Source organism: Perca fluviatilis, chromosome 20, assembly GCF_010015445.1.
Source record: "Perca fluviatilis chromosome 20, GENO_Pfluv_1.0, whole genome shotgun sequence".
Classification (NCBI taxonomy): domain Eukaryota; kingdom Metazoa; phylum Chordata; class Actinopteri; order Perciformes; family Percidae; genus Perca; species Perca fluviatilis.
Genome location: NC_053131.1, coordinates 19,616,301 through 19,636,147, shown reverse-complemented (window position 1 = coordinate 19,636,147; position 19,847 = coordinate 19,616,301). Strand labels below are relative to the sequence as shown.

Below are 19,847 nucleotides of genomic sequence, written 5' to 3'. Positions count from 1 at the left end.
CGCTTCTCCTTCTTTTTTTGTTGCACTTTAGGCACGACTTGTCGCATTACTGCCCTCCACAGGAAAGAAAATGAAACACATATAGAAATGTATAATATATAAAAAAAATATATATAAAATGTAAAAAATAGCTAATAATAATGAATATTACTAAGGTTAATTACAATACTTAAAAGATCAGTTGAGGGAAAAACATATTTATGAGGTAATGTTTGTTTACTGAATGTTTCGACAAAATGAAATATCGGTTAAGGGGTTAATATACTGTGCGGAAGTGACATACGTGCTTTGGCAGTACGTCACACGTTACTAGCCAAACGCGGCGGTGATGAGAAATTTGAAATTTGCGGGCTAGCGAACTAGCTGTCTGCTAGCATACTATGTATAACAATCGTGTTTCTTTTTCCTGAAAACCATGGCGTTGTATCATCATGTATTGCAACAGACAAACAGGCGGTTTGAATCTCCTGCCAAGGTGTTTGCTAAGCTTAAGTCCAAAGTAGAGAGAGGGATATGCGCGAAGGAGGGGACTTTTACAAGCGACGAGCCGTTGTGTAACTTTAACGTTACCGAGAAACACGGAGCCGTTTTTAAGTCGCCCAAAAAGGGAACAGAGAGCACCTGGATGGCCAAACAGCATAAGGAGAATCAGAGGTATGGTTCTTCTCGCAATCAGGCGCAGGCCTTGACTCTCTCTCCCATATCGAGTCCTCAGAAAAACGTCGGGTACTTGTATTCAGACATTAGCAGCGATCATGTGGAGGAAATGCGTCCTGGGACAATAACAGGACATGGATGCTCACCAAGAAAGAGGGCTTTTCTTGAGTCAACAGCTGTGTCTTACCCCTCCTCTCGGGACAACAGAAAGCAGATCCACACAAAACCACCTCAGTTCAGAGACTCGGGGGGTTTTAAGGTGACCAGCAGGACTCCAGTAAAGATACAGCCAGTAGAGCCTGACCATACAAGCAGTGAATTAGAGGAGGGGTGTGCTCCTCTTGACAAACCGATGTCTCCAGTCAATATGTTGTCCCCCACAAGGAAGAGGTTGAAGAGAAAATGGGATCCTCAGGAGTTTAATAAAGTCAACAGCAGTACAAAGGATGTCCGCAATGAATCCATAAGTCAGCCACATCAAAGGAGAACCTCCAGTGCTCCCATTGAGGATAAAGGCACTTGCATAGAGAACTTGGCTAATTTAAGAGGATTCTCTGCTGACCCGCTGACCATCGCAATGAAACGTGAGATATTATTGCTGCTTCGTTCCAAGTTAATCTCTATCCTTACGTCATCATTTAGGGAAAGACATTGACAGATGCCTCTTTGCTGTTTTGAACAGGTTGTTATGTTGCTGTGGAAGAGATTCCTCCGATGTCTCCAGCCAAGATGTTTGCTTACATGAAGGCGAGGGAAATCAAAACAGAGCAGCACGAAGCTCCTAAAGTCAGCAGCAGCAGCTCAAGGGATCCTCTTGGGGGTGTGTGTTATTAAATGGAAATACAATTTTGTTTGCATATTGCATAGTTTTGTTTATGTTTTCACTCTTTTTAATAGGTATTTTTCATCAGTCCAGAGACACGCCTCCCTTGAAAGCTCACAACATGGGAGAGATGGGGGGCTGCCAAGCAGACACAGATCCTCCTGAGGATGTCCTGAGCCCTGCCGTGTCGCCACAACCTATTTTGCTGGAAGACCCGCTTGTGCTCAATACGCCACGGATCTCCATACCGAAGAAACAAGAGGCTGTGTTCAAGCGAAATAAATGGCCCCAACGCACAAAATTTCCAAGTGTGAGTTGAAATATATTTTAAAATGTCTACCTCCCTAAATGTAAGTCTCTGATAAAAAAAAAAAAAAAGATATTAGGGAAATTAAGAGGCTTATATAATGTTCTCCAAAATCAGACCACTGATCAATTCAAGGATTGGATTTGCAGGTACATTTTAAGATCAGATGGGAAATTAAAATCAATTGCCTTCTTTTTGACAGTTTTGTCTATTGTTCCTAATTGGACCTGTGTTTTCCTCTTTGGCAGGAAAGTGTAATTTATCTCAAAAAGTGGTTCCTGAGGAAGAATAACCACGGCCTGTTTGTTGATGGAACCCACCAGTAAGTGTTTTTGACACGTCATGAGCAAAAGAACACATTTTCGGATTGCTTACTCAGCTACTGACCTATGAGACCGACGTGTTCTTGCTTTGGATTTTGGATCTTTTAAGATTTTTGTGTGGTTTAATGTAAACTCTGGGATTTTCTTTACTTGTCTTTATAACCCAGGGCCGACAACATACAATGGCACAGTAACCTCATTGTGGAAAGGGTTTCCAGTTCTGTGGTGAAGACGGTCTCGGGCGGGGTTTACGTCTTGGTTGGCAAGATGAACATGAGGGTTGACTCCGGTAAGCCAGATGCTGTGTGGTTAGATATTTTTCACTGAAAATATGTTTCACTTTGGCAGAAGGAAGTTAAAAATGTATAATAAATAAATAAGACTTGCACATAAACTGATGCAAATTTTAATACAGTGTGGGTTAATACTCTTTTACATGTAACCTTTTGCCTGCAGATTTTCCCAAGTGGCTTTTGAAGAAATTTGCTAATGGTTTTCCTCCTGACTGGAAGGCACTTTATGAGAGGTTTTTGTCAGAGCCAAGAGAGTAAGAATATTTATTTCTGTTTTGTTTAAGCTGTTGGGGATGCAAAATTCTTGGGAGGGTTACCACACTCTAGGAGTTGTCAAAAGAAAAGCAAAAAAGATAAAGCTCCTAGCTCTCAGGTGGGTCAGTTTTTGACTGCTCGCATGCCCAAGGGAATCTTCTCTCACAGTACCGTTATGATAATCTTAATTGGCTTATATGACCTTTTGATTTAGCTGGGGATGTTGAATGAAATGAAATTACTATTCAGAAATGGTTAATTGTTAAAATTCTGTGTTTTGAAGTGAACTGAATTTTGTTTTGTTGTAGCGACCCCAGCAGAGAAACTGCGAGGAACAGCGAGGGGAGAAGTAGCATATCGAAGACAAAATCTGAGAAACCCTCCATCCATTCTGTGAAGCAGCACAGGCAAAAGTCTTTGAAGACATGTGAGTAGTACAAGATAAATGCTTTAGCTAACAGCCTTGCAAATAAATGCTCTGTACAAGAACATGTTACTGTACTGAGGCCTCCTACTCCCATTATTCATTTGGTTGAGAGATCTGTAGAAACCCCAAGTTCTTGGTTTTTTGTTAATTCTGTTTTGTACAACAAACAGAAGCAGATGTACCATGCAGATACGGCATATACTAGCGGCTCTGTGGGGACGTACTGTACATAAAATAGGCAGGGTGGTGCTTTGAGATATATACTAATGTCAGCATGCTAACATGCTCACAATTATACTGCTAAAGTGCTGATGCCAACAAGCAGCATCCTCTGGGGCTGAGAAGTGAAGCCAATGCGGATTGCCTTAAATCTGCATTATGTCTAATAGCCAGCAGGGTGAGACTCCACTGGTTTAAAAAAACAAACAAACAAAAAAGTCTGATTGTATAGAAGTCTATATGAAAACAACCCTCCTCAGCATTGATTAATTGCTTCAGTGAACCTTGATTGGGAATGTGTTTATGGTCCCAATCGCTAGTTTCAAGTCTTCATTACAGCATGAAATCGGGGTCCCATTTAGAGTATAAGAGACGACAAAGCAGGGTATGCTTTAGGTTGTGGCTACCTTGTGATTGACAAGTTGCTACCACAGCAACCCGTCAAACAAGCAAAGTGCTGGATCAACTGACAGACAGATCGACATTACCATCTCTAGAGCTGCTAGCATGGCTAATAATGTCATCTCAGATTTTTATCCCAACATTGGCACTTTTAATCTTTGGTAGCGTGTTGATCAATTTACATTACATTTATTTTCTCCTCTTCTCCAGGTAATTCCTGCCCACCTGCCTTGCCTTGTTCAAAAGTATCCCGAAGTGGTCGCATGATCAAGCCACCTCTGGAGTATTGGAAAGGAGGGAGAGTTATTCTGGATGCACACATGAATGTTACCATCCATGAATGTTATGATACCTCCATCTGCATCCCGGTAAGCACCTAAAGTTGAGCATATGAGTTACATAATAATCCAGAATATTTGTTTGACTATGTACAAACAACAGATATTTCTGATCAATGTGACCTTTTCTAATTTCTAAATCTCACTGGAGGTCACTACAACGGTGTCTATGAGGTCATCACAGAAACCTGCCAGTGTGTTCCTGCCCTGCAGTGAAGGTAAATATAACTGAGAGCTGTAGTTTTAGTATTGTGAGATAAGTTATGAGTTGCATGCGGACAAACTGTCTTCTATGTTTGCAGGCCTTCAACAATGTGAGTCACCCAGGGACGTAGAGGCATCAGTACCACTGAGGAGGGTCAAGGCTCCAGTCCGCAAATGCAGCAGAGCCAACGTTGAGCCTGAAGAGAAGCCATCCTATTCACCTGAAGCTCTTGTAGAGACACTTAGCAGCCCCGAAGAGTGGTCTGGCAGACCAACAAGGTCCAGCCAAAGGCGTCTAGCTACAGAGCGAACGTTGTATGTAGACACTGTCCCTCAAAAGCAAAGTAAACCCTTAAAGTCTTCAACAAGGAGGTCAAAACAACAGACGCATGACAGCCCTGAAGAGTGGTCTGGCAGACCAACCAGGTCCAGCCGAAGGTTTCCAGCTACAGAGCGAACCTTGTATGTGGACAATGTCCCTCAAAAGCAAAGTGAAACTGAAAAGTCTTCAACAAGGAGGTCAAAACAACAGACACTAAACACCACAGGGACTTCACTGAGAGTCTTGGGCAGCAAACGGGCTGTCCAAGCATCCACAGATTCTGTTAATGATACAGAATCGGCATCATCAGATGAGCAGGTCATTGGGAGAAAGAAGACGGGAAAAGAAGAGCAGAGGAGGAGAGGCATGAGAGATCTTCACAAGTCACGACCAAGCCACGTGTTTCCATCAAGTGATTCAACAAGCGCCTCTGAGGAGAGTGAAAATGAAATAAGGAAGAGAACCAGAGTAACACACAAAAAATATAAACAAAGCAAATGCACCAATTCAACATCACCTACAAAGCCTTTGCCTAAATTGACACAATCCAGCAAGAAACCCAAGGCAAACCAAGGCAATGCACCGATTCCACAAGAGCAAGATGCAGACGAGTGGACAGAGGCAGAGCTTATGAAGCTAAAAGAGTAAGTTTTGTAGACTTACAGAATGAGAAAGTAGAATTTTGCAGAATTAGAGTTGCATTCTGTATCATAACCTCACGGCTCACTGGTGGCATATGTGCATGTTTGTGTTTTCCAGTGCTGTGTCCTATTATCCTAAGGACTTGGCAGGTTACTGGGAAAAGGTGGCGAGGGTGGTTGGGACGCGTTCTGCAGAACAGTGCCACTCCCAGTACACATCGCTGGGAACCTCCCAGACTCCGGCTAAGAGAGCCAAGAAACCCAAAAAGGAAAAGGTGGAGGCACCTAAAGATCCAGGTAGAGAAAGGTTTTAGTTTGGGATGTAAGTTCACGGCTATCTAACTCCACACCCCCAGATTTGACTCGGGTGACATCTTGAGGCAGTTTATCAGTCGGTGTTCAGTTCCGTCGTAGCCACAAGAGTGTTGTCGTAGTAGTTTTGCAGTAGTACTCTCCAAAACCTGTAAACACACTTTTGGTGTGTAAAATTGGTTCCCCATAAATGTGTCTGTAATTTAAAAAAATTAATAAACCTATTTTAATAAAAGGGTTTAGGCCAAAACACATGATATTGAGCAGATGAATTAATAAATGTGCCAGTGGAGTGGACAAAAAGCAGGAATGGTATGGTATTGCATTATATTCTACATGTTTGCTGTATTTGCATTTTTTTTTCTTAAACCTTCTTTGAGAAGTACAATTATTCAAATGGAAGGTTTTTTTGCAAAAGAGAGGGCATGTTTAACTGCAGAGATCTGAAAAGCTATAATCTATGTCTAATTACAGATCATCCGGTGATATCTGCCCGAGTGGGAACCTTAAAGAGAAAGCAACAGGTGCGTCAGTTTCTGGATGCCATGCCCAGAGAAGATGTTGAGGACGTTTTCAACTCTGCGGCCATGCAGAATAAGCGCTTTGAGGTTTGTTTCTTTTTTTTGTATTTTGCATAAAAATGAGAGATTTTATGATTATGACACCATTCAAAATGAGTGATAACTGTTCCTCTCGTACTTATCTTAATGGATAGATGCCCTCCATATGTCAGAGTGACCACGACTTCACGTTATCAGACATGGAGCCACTGACCCCCATGTCAAAAGTTTTCCCTGACGTGAAGACTCCTCAGTGTCTGCATATCACTCCTGGCATGATGGGTTCTCCAAACAGGTGAATGACGTTGACTTAATGCCTTCTGGCTTGTAAGAATTGATTCCAGTGCAATCGCTGACCTACTGCTTTTTTGATTACAAAGGAACAATGATGACAAGTATATCTATCAACTCCAGAAGAGGATGAAAAAAAATCAGTTTAATGTCTGCAAACAGGCTCCTTCTTCAAAGGTACTTATTCATAAGGGTTCATTTCTGAGATTAGTGTTATCTTAAAACACATATATTAGAATTCTTTATTAGAAAAATAATAATTTCCATCTTTATTTTTTTCAGAGCTTCACACCCACGCCATCAACTAAACGAACAATGAGAAGATGTGGTAACACAGGTAGGGTTCCTGAGAAATGTGTAGGGGAAGGACAAAATAAGAAACACCCTACAATACAAAACCATACCCCTAGCTAATACTTAATTGAAGTTTATAATGCTTGTATTTTATTAACACAGAGCTGTTCTTCAGCTGTTCGTTTTCAATAATTCTTTTTTTGTCCACTACTGTATGTGTGTTAGACTTTCAGAAATTAGTTGAAAACATTTAAAAAAATGTAACTGAAAGCTGAAAACAGTTATTTCTACACCTCTTTTGTAACACAATCCGTTTCTTTCCTTTTTCACTAGAAAATGACACCTTTGTCGTTTGGGAGATGTTCCCAGGAAACGATGGCACGCTTTCTGAAAGTGAGGAAGAGGATTTTTACTTCTCAGACAACGACTGACTGGAGCTCATGTCTTTTTTAAAAACCAAAATCAAAATGTATTCACATTAATTAAAATCAATGACATATAGAAGAGATGGGACTTTTTTCTTGTTGAACTCATCAAATGTGAACAATAAAACCTCTTTCACATGTAAGAGATGTTTTGGGGATTTTTTAAACAAACTCTGGATTTGATCTCTTTAGTGTGAAACAAACACTATGGTCAGACTAACTGATTTGAAGCTTTTAAACATAACCTGCAATGCAAAATTAAAGACAATGTGGCCTGTTGTTATGTTTCAATAGTTGGGAATTGTTTTACATTTTTTAATAATATACTACATGTTAATACGCTGCTGTGTTCCAGTATGTAGTAGTCCCAAGAGTCAGTTGTAACTATTCTCTTAATAAAAATTTTAAATCCTTGAAAGTTTTTGAAATTGATGGGGGAAAAAACCCAAGGCATTGAAAGTGCTTGAATTTATATATGTGCATGTGCAAGAATAGAAATAAAATGATTTTTTTTTTTTTTTTTTTTTAACTTAACGTTAGTAAATAGGCTATATATTTTTTCCATGCTGTTATTGAAGGCCGGAGACCACATAGGTTGAGAACCACTGATCTAGGGCCTAACAATAGTGGAGAACCAGTACTTAATTTGCCTCAAATAAACAATACAAAATGGTAATACTGAAAAGAAAATATGGTGTATATAGTCAAAGGGGGTGATCGATGGACCTTTCACAGAGGCCATGGCTATATCTTGTGGCCGTTCTATGGGAGTTCTGCAGAATATCCTCAGTTCTGGGAGAGATCTGACTCGGACACACAACATGCAGCGTGGATCTATGGCGATCTAGGGCCTTCCACATTTACCCAACAAAGCGAAAAATGTCAGATAGGGGATGACTGCTACTGACTTTATATTGCATAAAAATGGAAAATATAAAAAATAAAGGTGGCTTAATGTGTCCGAATGAACTTAAATGCACCAGGAAAAAAAGTGAAGTGAAAAACAAAATCACGTGAAAGCATGTCACGTGACTGCTGTGTCTATAACCGCCTGCCCATAGCTGAGTTTAGACAACTGTACCAGCCGAGGACACGATGAACACACTGTGAGTGCTTTAAATAAATTCATAGTTGTGTATTTTTCATAGAGATAACTGGGAAAGAAAAGAGTCAGATGACGCTAACTCTTTTTAACGTAATGTGGCGCACCTTGTATTATTTGTTATTACCGGTTGTGCTGACCCAGATAGATAACTAGCCGCCAGCTAACATAGCAGGTTAACGGTGTTCACATAAGGTTAACGCAAAATAAAAACGTGTCTTTTTGTTATGAATGAAGAGTAAGTAAACCGTTTAATATGTTTGTATTGAGCGTGTTAAGAAATGCGTGTAATTTATACACGAAGCAAAGTCACGTTGACACTTTTTGTTGTCAACCTTACCCTAGTGAGGACGTGTTTTTCCGGTTACATTTATGTATGAATCTCTGCACGGACATTTTTTTCAGCAATATTTTGTTTCTCCTTCCACCAGGGTGACCTTCTCCATCCCCTTGTTATTCAGCTCGTTGGTCTGGAGTGGATATCTGGAATATGACCAAGATGTCTTGTGAGCAAATCCACTTTAACAGTCATTTCCTTATCGCTGTCATTTAATAAATCATGTTTGTACCTCACCTTGTTTAAACCCTTTTTGCAGAATTTGAAAGTCAAGCCTCATTGATTTTTTTCATAGACACAGACCAGTCTTGACAGCCCAAATGTGCAGCAATTACTTAGCCTATATAAAAAATATAAAAGGCGAAATCCTTACAATATTCTCGTATATGGAGGGTGGGTTCTTTGTCTGGGAAAATGTCCAGTGATTTGCACCTAGTATCATTGCACCTAGTATATTGAGTTGTTTTGAGGAAACTAATACTTTGGAGACTTTTGTTTCCAAGCGTGGCACCAAATTAAGTGCAAAAATCGCATTCAGATTTTACCACGCTGAACAGTTTTGGTTTCTAGGACCCGTGATGTCTGCCGTTAAATTTGTGGCTGTTTTGGGAGTATTTGAAAACCTTGTAAATTTCTCATAAACTGCAGGACAGAATTACACAAATTTGGGAAAATTAATTGACCCTGGGTTGGTTAAAAATGGTAAAATGACTGAGGTTTCTGAATGTTTGAATAAAGGTTAACCGTACAATCACAACAAAGTCATCAACACACTTGAAATTCAACAGGTTGATCAGCAGCTATATATTCAGTTTCAGTGTTGAGTAAATTGAAGCCAGTTTAGTGAAATAAACAACATGAATGGTTTTCCTGTTTTCTCAGGATACCAGACGACTGGACTCATGTGGGTCGGGTGGACCCAACAGAGGAGCTGGAGCTGACCTTTGCCCTGAAGCAGCAAAACACTGACTTGCTGGAGGAAATACTCACACTGGTGTCGGACCCTGACTCAGCACAATATGGTAGGGCTTTGTCTAATAACTGCTGGTAGTCTTGAAATAACCATAAAGATTTAGGGTCTAAAAAAATCAGCATACACTTGGTAAACTAAGATGCTCAATTGTGTTTGTGTGGCCACTTGGTTTCTAATTCTGTCCTTCATACTGTGAGCATATCACAGGAATATGAACTTAAATGCTCTGGCTTGACAGTTTAAAAAAAACCTTAACTGATGAGGCAGACCCCTTTTTATAGTACATCAGAGTGACCAAGGTCTGTTTTGTCCTCCACAGGTAAACACCTTACCCTGGAGGAAGTATCCTCCCTTGTGCATCCGTCTGAACTGACCCAGAAAGTGGTGCATCACTGGCTGCAGAGTCATGGGATTACAAACTGCCTGACTGTACGCACTAGGGACTTTTTACAGTGCACGATGACTGCAGAGTAAGCATATCTTTTTTTTTTAAGCAACATTTGTTCTGCTTACTCAACAGTCATTTTTACTTGCTCTTGACACCGTTAAGACACAGAAAGTAGCGTTCTGCTCAAGTTCCCTCTGTTTGCAAACCATACTAAGGCCATGCTCATATCTCGTGACACTGTTCCTCTTTCTGTGGTTATTGGTTAAAATCAAACTTTGTGACGCAGTCTTTTGAAATTTGTAAATCTAGGCCAAGGTTATTTGATCTTAAACAAAAAAACACCAACCCCTGATGACACTGTTTTACTAACTGGCAGCAGTTAAACTGCACTCATGGAGTAAATTTAACTTACAGTATATCGTTTTTGCACACAAACCATTACGTTTCTTAAAAACCTGGAATTGCATCTGTTTATATGTCCACGATTAGGAGTGGATTTGTAGACATTTAGACTGTGGTCGTTTTTGTTTTGTGTATTAAGGGTTGCAGAGACGCTGCTTCCGGGTAGCAAGTTCCACCGTTACATCAGGGACAGCAATTCTCTGGTGAGGTCTTCAGCGCCGTACTCTGTTCATGATGATGTTCACCAGCACCTGGACTTTGGTGAGAACCATTTCTTTAGCTGTAAAATGTTCGGCTGTTATCTGTGATTGCTGTATATTTGAGTGTCCGTGTGTGTGTGTGTGTCCGTGTGTGTCCCCACAGTTGGAGGGCTTCACCGCCTCCCTCCTAAAGGGCAGGACCTCAACAAAGCCTCTTCTAACAGGAAGCAAAAGCAGTCTAAGGCAGGGGTGCACCTGGGAGTGACTCCCGCCATCTTAAGGGCCCGCTATAACCTCACAGCAACTGATGTGGGAACAGCTCAGAACAACAGCCAGGCTGTAGCTCAGGTGTGACCATCTCAGAATCAGTTAATAATACTGTAAAACACTGTGTGTTGCATCTCTGTTAGACATGTATGCATTAGCTCAGACAGTATATTCTTACCTCAACTTAGTGTACTTGCTCACTTTAGCTAATTGTTTGATTTTATATTTTAGTTCTTGGAGCAGTACTACAGCCCTGCAGACCTGGCAGAGTTTATGGGCATTTATGGCAGGAGCTTCAAGCATCTCTCTCAGGTGGACCGGGTTGTAGGCACTCAAGGAGCAGGAAAGGCTGGCGTGGAGGCCAGTCTGGATATAGAGTACATCATGAGCACAGGGGCAAACATCTCCACGTGGATCTTCACCAATCCAGGTCTGTATGAGAGAGTGAAGCTGTGGGTGTGTGGTTGAAACTGAAAGGAGAACTTAAAATTATATTGAATTGACTTACAGTAACTAGTTCATGCATTTGGAGGTAAAACACCATACTGCTTAAAGTAATAGTAGAGTCCGTAAAAATGCATTGCTGTGAATAGGCATAGTACTTTTTTGGCTTATTACAGTATGATACCCACATTTAAGCCCTATCAAAAGACACACACACACACACACACACACACACACACACACACACACACACACTCACACACTCACACACTCACACTCACACACTCACACTCACACTCATTTCCTCATTGTCCTTCAGGTCGTCATGAGTCCCAGGAGCCTTTCCTCCAGTGGATGGTTTTGCTCAGCAACATGTCTGACCTGCCCTGGGTTCACACTATCAGCTACGGAGACGATGAAGACAGCTTGTCTACTGCGTACATGATGCGCATCAACACAGAGTTTATGAAGGCTGGCGTCAGGGGAATCTCTTTGCTTTTTGCTTCTGGTCAGTAAGGAGGAAGTATGCAGAACCTATCCACATGCCTTGTACTTGTAGCAGAGAGTCACATTTTGTCAATCCTGTTACATGCAATGACTGCGACCTCTCGCTTGTTTCTGGTTTAGTTTCTAATTCATCTTGTTTGGTCAGTCAAAAAACTAATTCCTGTTTTCAGTGGACACAGTAGTGTAATACTGCAACAAATGTAAGCTGTAATTTTGTTTAGCGTCCTGAGACGGAGCTGATGAACAAAAACAAGACACCCTTGGTCTCTCTGGCAATGTGTCAACTTACTGTGGCTTTGCTCCATTGTTATCAACATGACATTATTTCACTTGAAACATCAATACACCTCTATTGTTTTAAATAAACATCCGTGGCACGTTGGCTCTGGAAAAAAAGGTTTACATGTTATCTTTTGACCTGTACCTTTTTCCACACCTTACAACAAACCTTGAAACACTGCCAGTTGTCAATAAGATATGCTGTATGATTACCTGCCACATCATCTTTAGTCTCTCTGATCTTAAATCTTAAAAAGCATCTTTTACATCAATCTTGTTCCGTGTTCAGGTGACAGCGGTGCAGGCTGCAGACATTTGGGTAAAGAACAAAACTCTTTCAGGCCAAGTTTTCCTGCATCAAGGTAAAACATTTCTACATTTCTGAAAGGAAACTAGTTTCTGCATGATTCTAGATACTGATACTAGCTTAGAACTGGACCTCTTAAGGCATTTGTTTCATGCATTATATTGTTATTGGAATCTACAAAGAAATATGGATGTTCCATTTTAAATTGAACAAAGAATTTACCCTGCACTAGGTTTAGCAAAAGACTGATTCAGTACCTCAGACAGAAGTTGCCTCCTTTTGTATGTACTGTAATGTATCTAGTGTAGTGCAGGTCTTGAAATTAATACAAAAACACGCTAATAAAATCCTAGTTTCAAAAGATTATGGAAAAGCACTAAACCTCTAATGCTCTATGCCCTGTGTGGTGTTCCCAGCCCATATGTGACTACAGTAGGAGGAACCTCATTCAAGAACCCATTTAAGGTTACATATGAAGTCACAGATTACATCAGTGGAGGAGGCTTCAGCAACGTCTTCAAGATGCCCGACTACCAGGTAATAATATCAGGTCATCAGCTGTTTTAATGCTCACTTATTGCAGACAGTGTAATTCATTCTGTGGATTTGTGTTCCTGTAGGCCAGTGCAGTGGATGGGTATCTGAAGACTGTAACAGCAACCCTCCCTCCTCAGTCATATTTCAATACCAGCGGCAGGGCCTATCCGGACATGGCTGCCCTGTCGGATAACTACTGGGTGGTAATCAACAGAGTACCTGTCCCCTGGGTGTCTGGGACCTCGGTAAAATATGTCAAACTTGGTGATGATTTGAAGTGAAAACCAAAGATAAACCCCAGTTGTACAAAAACTATATAAACTGAACAAGCAAGTTATTCACCATTTTAAGAGAGAGAGCAGTTACCTTTTTTTTTTTTTATAATTGCTCACTTGTGCTTCATTACATCTTGATTGATTTACCTTCCAGGCATCAACCCCTGTGGTCGGAGGCATGCTGTCTCTCATCAATGACCAACGGCTGCTAAAGGGCATGCCTGCCCTGGGCTTCCTCAACCCTCGCCTCTACAAGCTCAAAGGACAAGCTCTCTTTGATGTAAGTCAAGTTATTGCTGTATCAAAAATCTTTTTTAGAGTTGCCCCTTAAAGCTTGTTTTTAGACTTGATTTATGTAGCAATCTCACTTACACTTAGTGGCCACTTTATTTGGTACACCTGTATCTGTAACCTATTGCAATTCAATGCCACAGCTATTTTTCTTCTTCTTTGGCCTTTATTAGATAGGATAGCTGAAGACGGGAATGGGGGGAGAGGGGGATCATATGCAGCCGAGGGTCGTAATCAAACCTGGACCGCTGCAGCAAGGACTGAGCCTTAGTACATGGGGCACACACTCAACCAAGTGTGCTATCAGGGCACCCCTAAATACCACAGCTCTGACAAATTCTACATTATTCCAAATTTATGTTCAGTTTTTGTTGACATTGTCAGAAATTTGTAAATTCAATTGTTTATTGAGATATTAGTTAAAGGAGCTGTTGTACTTCACCTGACTACATTATATAAAAGAGGTGCCTATACTTGTTTTTGTTCTTCCTATTTACATAAAGGAATAATAGAAACAATATAATGCAGTCTAGAACATAATTGAATAGATGCCTCTAAAAAAACTTTAGGCTTCATAAAAGTAGACCGTAGTTGTATTAGATTGCATTAGATTTTACAGGTGTACATAATAGTGGCCACTCAGTGTATTTGCAAAGCATTTTCACTGTTTTTCAATGCATGTACAAGTGAAAATGACACAACGTATACCCAAGGAACCAAATTGTAGAACTTAATTAAATTCCACTCCTAAATAACTTACTTTGCAGTATTGTCAGGTTCAGTATTTAAAAAACACCATACTAGTAATAATATTTGGTCACGTTGCCACTGTAAGTTGAAGCAGTGGGTTTTGTACATTCATTAAGACATCCTGTTAAAATAAAGTAGAATGAAACCATTTTGCAACACATTTTGTAATCATTGTCTGGTTCCTAAATGCTATGCATCCTTGTCTCCAGGTGACTGAAGGCTGTCACCTGAGCTGTCTGGACGAACAGGTTCAGGGTAAAGGTTTCTGTGCTGCACCATCGTGGGATCCTGTTACAGGCTGGGGGACACCAAACTACCCTGCACTGCTGGCTGTCCTGCTAGCTGAGTGAGAACCATCAGGGTGGCGTCTGCTCTAAGAGCAGGTACATACATGTACATATATACACATCCAAAGGCAGGGCAATGAAATGGAGGGAAAACTATTCCTAGACTTTAAAATGTATGCCTGTTTTATTGAGTTAATTTGAGGTTGAAACACTGCATTATTCCAGTCTTCAGGAACGTTTTTATCTGTTATTACCTGTATCTATTTAAGGATTGATTCCTTGTCATCTGTATATTTTTATGTTCTCCAAAAGGCTTAAAACTGTTTCCTTAAATATTTTTTAGGTCAGGGATAGTGGTGGTTAGAGATTTTAAACGCTACACTGCAGTTGCTTTCTGCTGTTCGCTGCAATATAACTGACCCAGATTTCTCTTTGAATCAAAAACACTTACAGGCAGATTAGTGTTAAACGTAATCTTATGCCTTAAATTCATGCCGCTAGATACACAGAAGTGGGAAGGTTGGGTAAGTGGTTGCTATGCATTAAAGAACATACTAAAATACACACACCAGTTCAAGTTCTTAGATGTACACATAGGCCTATTTGAATACTTTGGTTTTATATTGGTAGTGTTATGTCACAAGAATCTATATACCAGATGCAACAATTTCACCAAATCAGGCAATTTAGCATGAAATTAGACACAGGTTTTGTTTGTATTAAGACAGATGGCTAAAATGTGTAATAGTGTCTATTTTGCCATACTACTATGCAGGGATGAGCTAGGTACAAGTCAACATTTAATGTAGTAACAACTAGACGATCTGCATGCAATTCTAAAAATGTCACTCATGTATTTCAGATAAAACTAGAACATACATTAAGATTAACAGGACCTTTTTAAAACTTGATTTTTACTTTGGTTTGTTGCTGTTTACTCTGCGGCTATAAATGAACCAAATGCACTATGTGGGTTAAAAGTGATTCAGCAGTTCTTCCCACCAGCATTGTTGCACTCGTTTCTATCCTTAAACCACGTAAATCCTCAAGTCAGATGTATTAAATGTGAGAGACTGCCTGTGCGAGTTTATTAAAGATGGATTTTTACTTTGAAAATTAAAATTGTTGTTCAGGATTATCCTGTGAAGGCTGATCTGGATGCTGTAGTTTTTAGACCTGTACCACATGCTTGTGCAAAAGAATTTAATGGAAATTAATTGCCAACTAATCTTATGTGTTACTACTAAAGACCTGATTGTAACATTTGAGATAAGCAGCTGGCAAAATGAGCGAAGAGTATCTCTTAAAAGGCCTATCCGAATTAAACCTTTTAATTTCCAATGCAAATTTTGACTGTCTCTTTTGTATTTGTCTCATGTCAGACAGAAACAATGAGTCAACCTGCTGTAAGATGCCCCAGTTGCAGATGCAGTGCACTGAAAAATAAATCAGGAAAAGGACTGTATGTTTTTTTTTTTTTTTCTCTCCATGTTACCAAACGAGGAAATTGAGTGCTTTATCAAACTACTATGAAACTACAGAAGAAACTTCAATACTGAGTCATATCAACATTTAACTGTAAATGTTAAGATGATTGAGCTTCAATTAAACAGTTGCTTGAGCAGCTCCAGTATTTGCTACTAAACAGCTGAATATTATAAATGTGTATTTTAGGTTGAGTTTTATTTGTAAAGAGGACAAATGACACTTTGTTGGTAGTGCAAGGGGGGAAAACATTTTAATTGGTGATCACTATTAAATCACATGGCTATTATCTACATGATTCTGATATTGTGTTGTACAAAATAAAAATATGGAAAGACCACCCCCCCCTCCCCCCTTGAAAAACACTCACATAAAGGGGAAAGGGAGAGGTAAAACAAACTGAAACCAAGAACGGCTACGGGGACAATCTTACTACTTACATTACCACAGAGCTTATGTCAAACAGTGTACAATATGCACACTTGGGGAAAGTACAAAATTGAAAAGGTGTCATTGCTGAGGATTGATGCAAATTTGACATATTGAAAAAACTTTTAACTGGCTGTGTTAAGGTATAAATACATTTTTAGGTACAGATCCATGAATTAACATCTTCACAAGAAGAAAGCGTAAATTGTTCCGTCCAGGTAGCGCCAAAGTAGGGTAGGAGGCCTGAGGGGGTCGGGGTTCTCACGAGTTCCTTGTTCAATCCTCCATAAGTTTATCAAAAAGTTTGAGAAAAGATCATTTCTCAAAAACCTTTCATCTAGAGATGATACAAATTGGCCTTCTTGTCTCACAAAGCAGGCCACGGAACATAAGTTTGTCAAGGAGCGGCGCTACAGACCAAGTCTTCCAGTGTATGATCGCGTTGTCGTTTCACTGGTTGTTTTTGGCTTTGGCGTGTGTGAGGATGTGAGACTTCAGGTTGGTTGACTGGGCAAATTTTTTGTTGCAGCCATCAAAGGGACACACGTACGGGCGGTCTCCAGTGTGAATACGCACATGTGTGCGCAAGTTAAAGTCCAGAGAGAACCGCTTGCCACAGCCCTCAAATGTGCACTAGAGATGAGAGAGATGAGTTAACATTGCTGCATGTCTCAGCATGGCTCACAGATAAACTGATCTAATTTCAACTGCAGGCATTTGAGAGGACAACAGAGAGGTTTGTATATAATTGCTCTTCCACAAAGCCAGTTGGGTAAAGTTTACATTTCAGTATTATAAAAATCTTTCTTATCATACCACTAATGAAACAAAAGTAAAAGTATGCAGCCATCTCCAATAGGAAGAAAATAAATTGACATGCAGGAAGTAAAAAGGAACTCACTTGGAAAGGTTTCTCTCCTGTGTGTACGAGTTGATGCCTCTTCAGTTTTGAACTTTCAACAAAGGCTTTGCCACATTCTGCACAGACATGCACACGAGGCCCGTGGGTATGCAAGTGTTTTCTCATTGCTGAGTTGTCCCTGAACATCTTGGTACATCCCTGAGCAGGACAAAAACCAGATAAAGCTAATCACTCTGGACATATTCACTTTACAGTGTAGCTTTAGCAACTGAATCACGTCAGCTCTTTATACCAATGTAATAAAACATGCATGTTCTCAGCAAGTTAATGTCAACAACGACATACAGTACAACAGTAAGATTCTGTTTATGTATGTTAACCTTAATCTTTTGCACAGTACTGTATAAAATATTGTAATAAACAGAACACTGCACTCACTTTGTGTGGACAGGCTATCGTCCTGGGTGCATCATCTTCTTTTACTTTTCTTGGCTTCATTCTGCAACAAAAATAAAAGTGGTCATTATAGACTGTTCCCAACTATCCACACCCCCGAAACACTAAGATTAGTTTACTTAATAAAAAAAATAACTCCTGGTAAAACATGTATGTGTAATGGGCCATGCCACACAATTTAATTCCATTCTACGTTAAGCATTTCACATCACACGCTGGTTTAACCAAATGAACTGCATTACACTTTTGCGCCATTCGTTTTTAATAATGTTCATTTAACTGGCTTTTACTGAAGCAAACTCATTTCTATTAAAAACTTGTATGAATACATTTATTTTATAATAGCCCACTGAAGTTGGCTCGCCATCATCCAGCCTGACTTAACATGAACATCAACATTACCACGAACCGTGCAAACTCTGCCAGCTGTTTGGGGTCTGAGAGGTCAATGCCTGGGATGCCTCCAGGAGGAAGCTTCTTCCCCGTCATGTATTCAGAATAATCCGGAGGCGAGTTTTCACCCGTGATTTGCTCCTCATGGTCCTTCTTATCATCTGAATGAGAGGAACAAATTGGTTGATAATTAAGACCGTACCATAACACGTTCAAAGAATTGATTAAAGCAATTTCGAGCTAAACCTTAATCCTATCACCCACAACCCTCCCGATATTTTTTCCACTCTTGTTTACTACTAATTGAATGTCTCGAAGGTTTTTAATTCAACAAACATATAGTAGACATGGCCACCAAATGTGTCAGTCAGCAGTTTATTATTATTTTTTTAATTAACAAATAGGGTGGAGTATTAAAAAAAAAATCTATTTCACTTTAATAAAGAAATGGGATAAAATGATTGCTCCTCTAACTGGCAAACAGAGGAAGTACTTTTGGACAAAGGATCTAGTTCGCTGGAACCACATGAACATTTAAGATGTGTTTAAAGCCTCGGAAGTGTAAAGTATGAGGGGTTCCTGAAGGCAACACCACCGCTATGGTTGAACTGAACTGCGCCACAGCGGCCTAGCGGAGCCAGCTGCACTCGATCCCACTCTCGCCGCCATCTTCGTCGGCCAAATAAACGCCATTTTTTCGGGCCGCCATACTTATTAGACCGGGGAAATATGGCGGCGCCCATCGACACATAAAACATGGCTTCCCAATAAAAACAAAAACATTACAAATGGATTTTAAGTGGCTCCGAGTTGGGAAATAGTTCATACTTTAGCGGAGGACAAGGCCCCAACCGGGCCCAATCACACGGCACACACACTGAGAACAAAGCGAGGGGCCAGCTTGAAAGAATTCACTCAGGACTCTGAACTTACCCGATGCCCACATAGTCACTGAAAACTCCCCCTCCAACGTTTTTATCTGGACCTGTTTCTGTTCCCATTTTCTGCCCATTTCTCCACCGCCCAAGTAGCTCCTTTTGCCTGCTTTTTTTCCGCTTCCAGCCCTTTTCATCCGGCCTGTCGACGAGCTTCTCCCGGCGACAGTAACCAGAGTCTGCTCGATATAGTCCTCCTCTACGGCGGGCACTGGGATGAGGATTTGGTCCTCAAAGCCGTCATCCGTGTGCAGTTCAGAGTCATCCTCACCCACCACCTCTTCTCGTGTTTGCACCAAAATCACCTCTTGGTGCGAGTGAATCGAGTTAGGATCACCCGTGTCAAGAGGCTGTAAGGCGATCATAGGCTGATGTTCACCGTCGTCTCCAACAATTGTTGTCTCGATTGTCTCTACTTCGATTTCATGCAGTTCCACTATTTCGGCTGGCATTTCTGACCCGTCCGCTTCTATATACAGGGTGTCCCCCGACGCCATAATATATTTCTTATTTCCTCCTGCTTATATGCTATTTTTACACTCTCTTTTCGTCCTATCAACGCTGAAGCTTCCTCCTCCCTCTCCGACAACAACTCTACACCGCTAGTATACTCTCGTCGCCACAATGCTCCAGTTTAGAAGTCTCGCGTGATTTGGACCACGTTCAAATATGGAACTCAAACAGTACCTGCAGCGTCTTATTTCTTTAGCCTATATATCATGCCCATAAAGATATTGACATCAATCTATATATATGTGCGTTATCAAATAATTGTAGGGACAAATAAAAAATGTTCTCATGGTGATATTAATCAATATAAGTAATATAATATTAATAATGATTCAAAA

General features: G+C 40.4%; 3 protein-coding genes across 5 annotated transcripts; 2 read left to right on the top strand and 1 right to left on the bottom strand.

The window, feature by feature from the left end:
- The first annotated feature begins 290 nt into the window (after positions 1-290).
- On the top strand, positions 291-7,236 carry mis18bp1 (MIS18 binding protein 1). 2 transcript variants are annotated; one of them, XM_039787005.1, is made up of 16 exons: positions 291-1,241; positions 1,340-1,477; positions 1,555-1,790; positions 2,036-2,109; positions 2,278-2,399; positions 2,567-2,657; positions 2,967-3,085; positions 3,917-4,074; positions 4,196-4,262; positions 4,347-5,214; positions 5,330-5,508; positions 5,998-6,131; positions 6,239-6,378; positions 6,464-6,551; positions 6,657-6,711; positions 7,002-7,236. In XM_039787005.1, exons 1-16 carry the CDS (start codon positions 416-418, stop codon positions 7,097-7,099), a joined length of 3,393 nt encoding a protein of 1,130 aa, XP_039642939.1. In that variant the 5' UTR covers positions 291-415; the 3' UTR covers positions 7,100-7,236. The 2 variants fall into 2 exon arrangements, with proteins under 2 accessions (XP_039642939.1, XP_039642938.1); XM_039787004.1 differs by having other exon boundaries at positions 5,992-6,131.
- An 876-nt stretch (positions 7,237-8,112) lies between these two features.
- Positions 8,113-15,902, top strand: tpp1 (tripeptidyl peptidase I). Of its 2 annotated transcripts, XM_039785946.1 has the most exons (14): positions 8,113-8,199; positions 8,627-8,701; positions 9,415-9,554; positions 9,825-9,975; positions 10,435-10,556; positions 10,659-10,843; positions 10,994-11,192; positions 11,526-11,714; positions 12,282-12,354; positions 12,716-12,836; positions 12,920-13,081; positions 13,266-13,391; positions 14,362-14,535; positions 15,822-15,902. In XM_039785946.1, the coding sequence occupies exons 1-13, from the start codon at positions 8,189-8,191 to the stop codon at positions 14,500-14,502; spliced, it is 1,695 nt and encodes a 564-aa protein (XP_039641880.1). In that variant the 5' UTR covers positions 8,113-8,188; the 3' UTR covers positions 14,503-14,535; positions 15,822-15,902. The 2 variants fall into 2 exon arrangements, with proteins under 2 accessions (XP_039641880.1, XP_039641879.1); XM_039785945.1 differs by lacking the exon at positions 15,822-15,902 and having other exon boundaries at positions 14,362-15,786.
- A 249-nt stretch (positions 15,903-16,151) lies between these two features.
- On the bottom strand, positions 16,152-19,615 carry yy1a (YY1 transcription factor a). Its single transcript, XM_039785947.1, has 5 exons — positions 18,998-19,615; positions 18,081-18,225; positions 17,654-17,714; positions 17,255-17,413; positions 16,152-16,986 (listed from the first exon to the last, which is right to left on the bottom strand). The coding sequence occupies exons 1-5, from the start codon at positions 19,494-19,496 to the stop codon at positions 16,804-16,806; spliced, it is 1,047 nt and encodes a 348-aa protein (XP_039641881.1). The 5' UTR covers positions 19,497-19,615; the 3' UTR covers positions 16,152-16,803.
- Between the last annotated feature and the right edge of the window lie 232 nt (positions 19,616-19,847).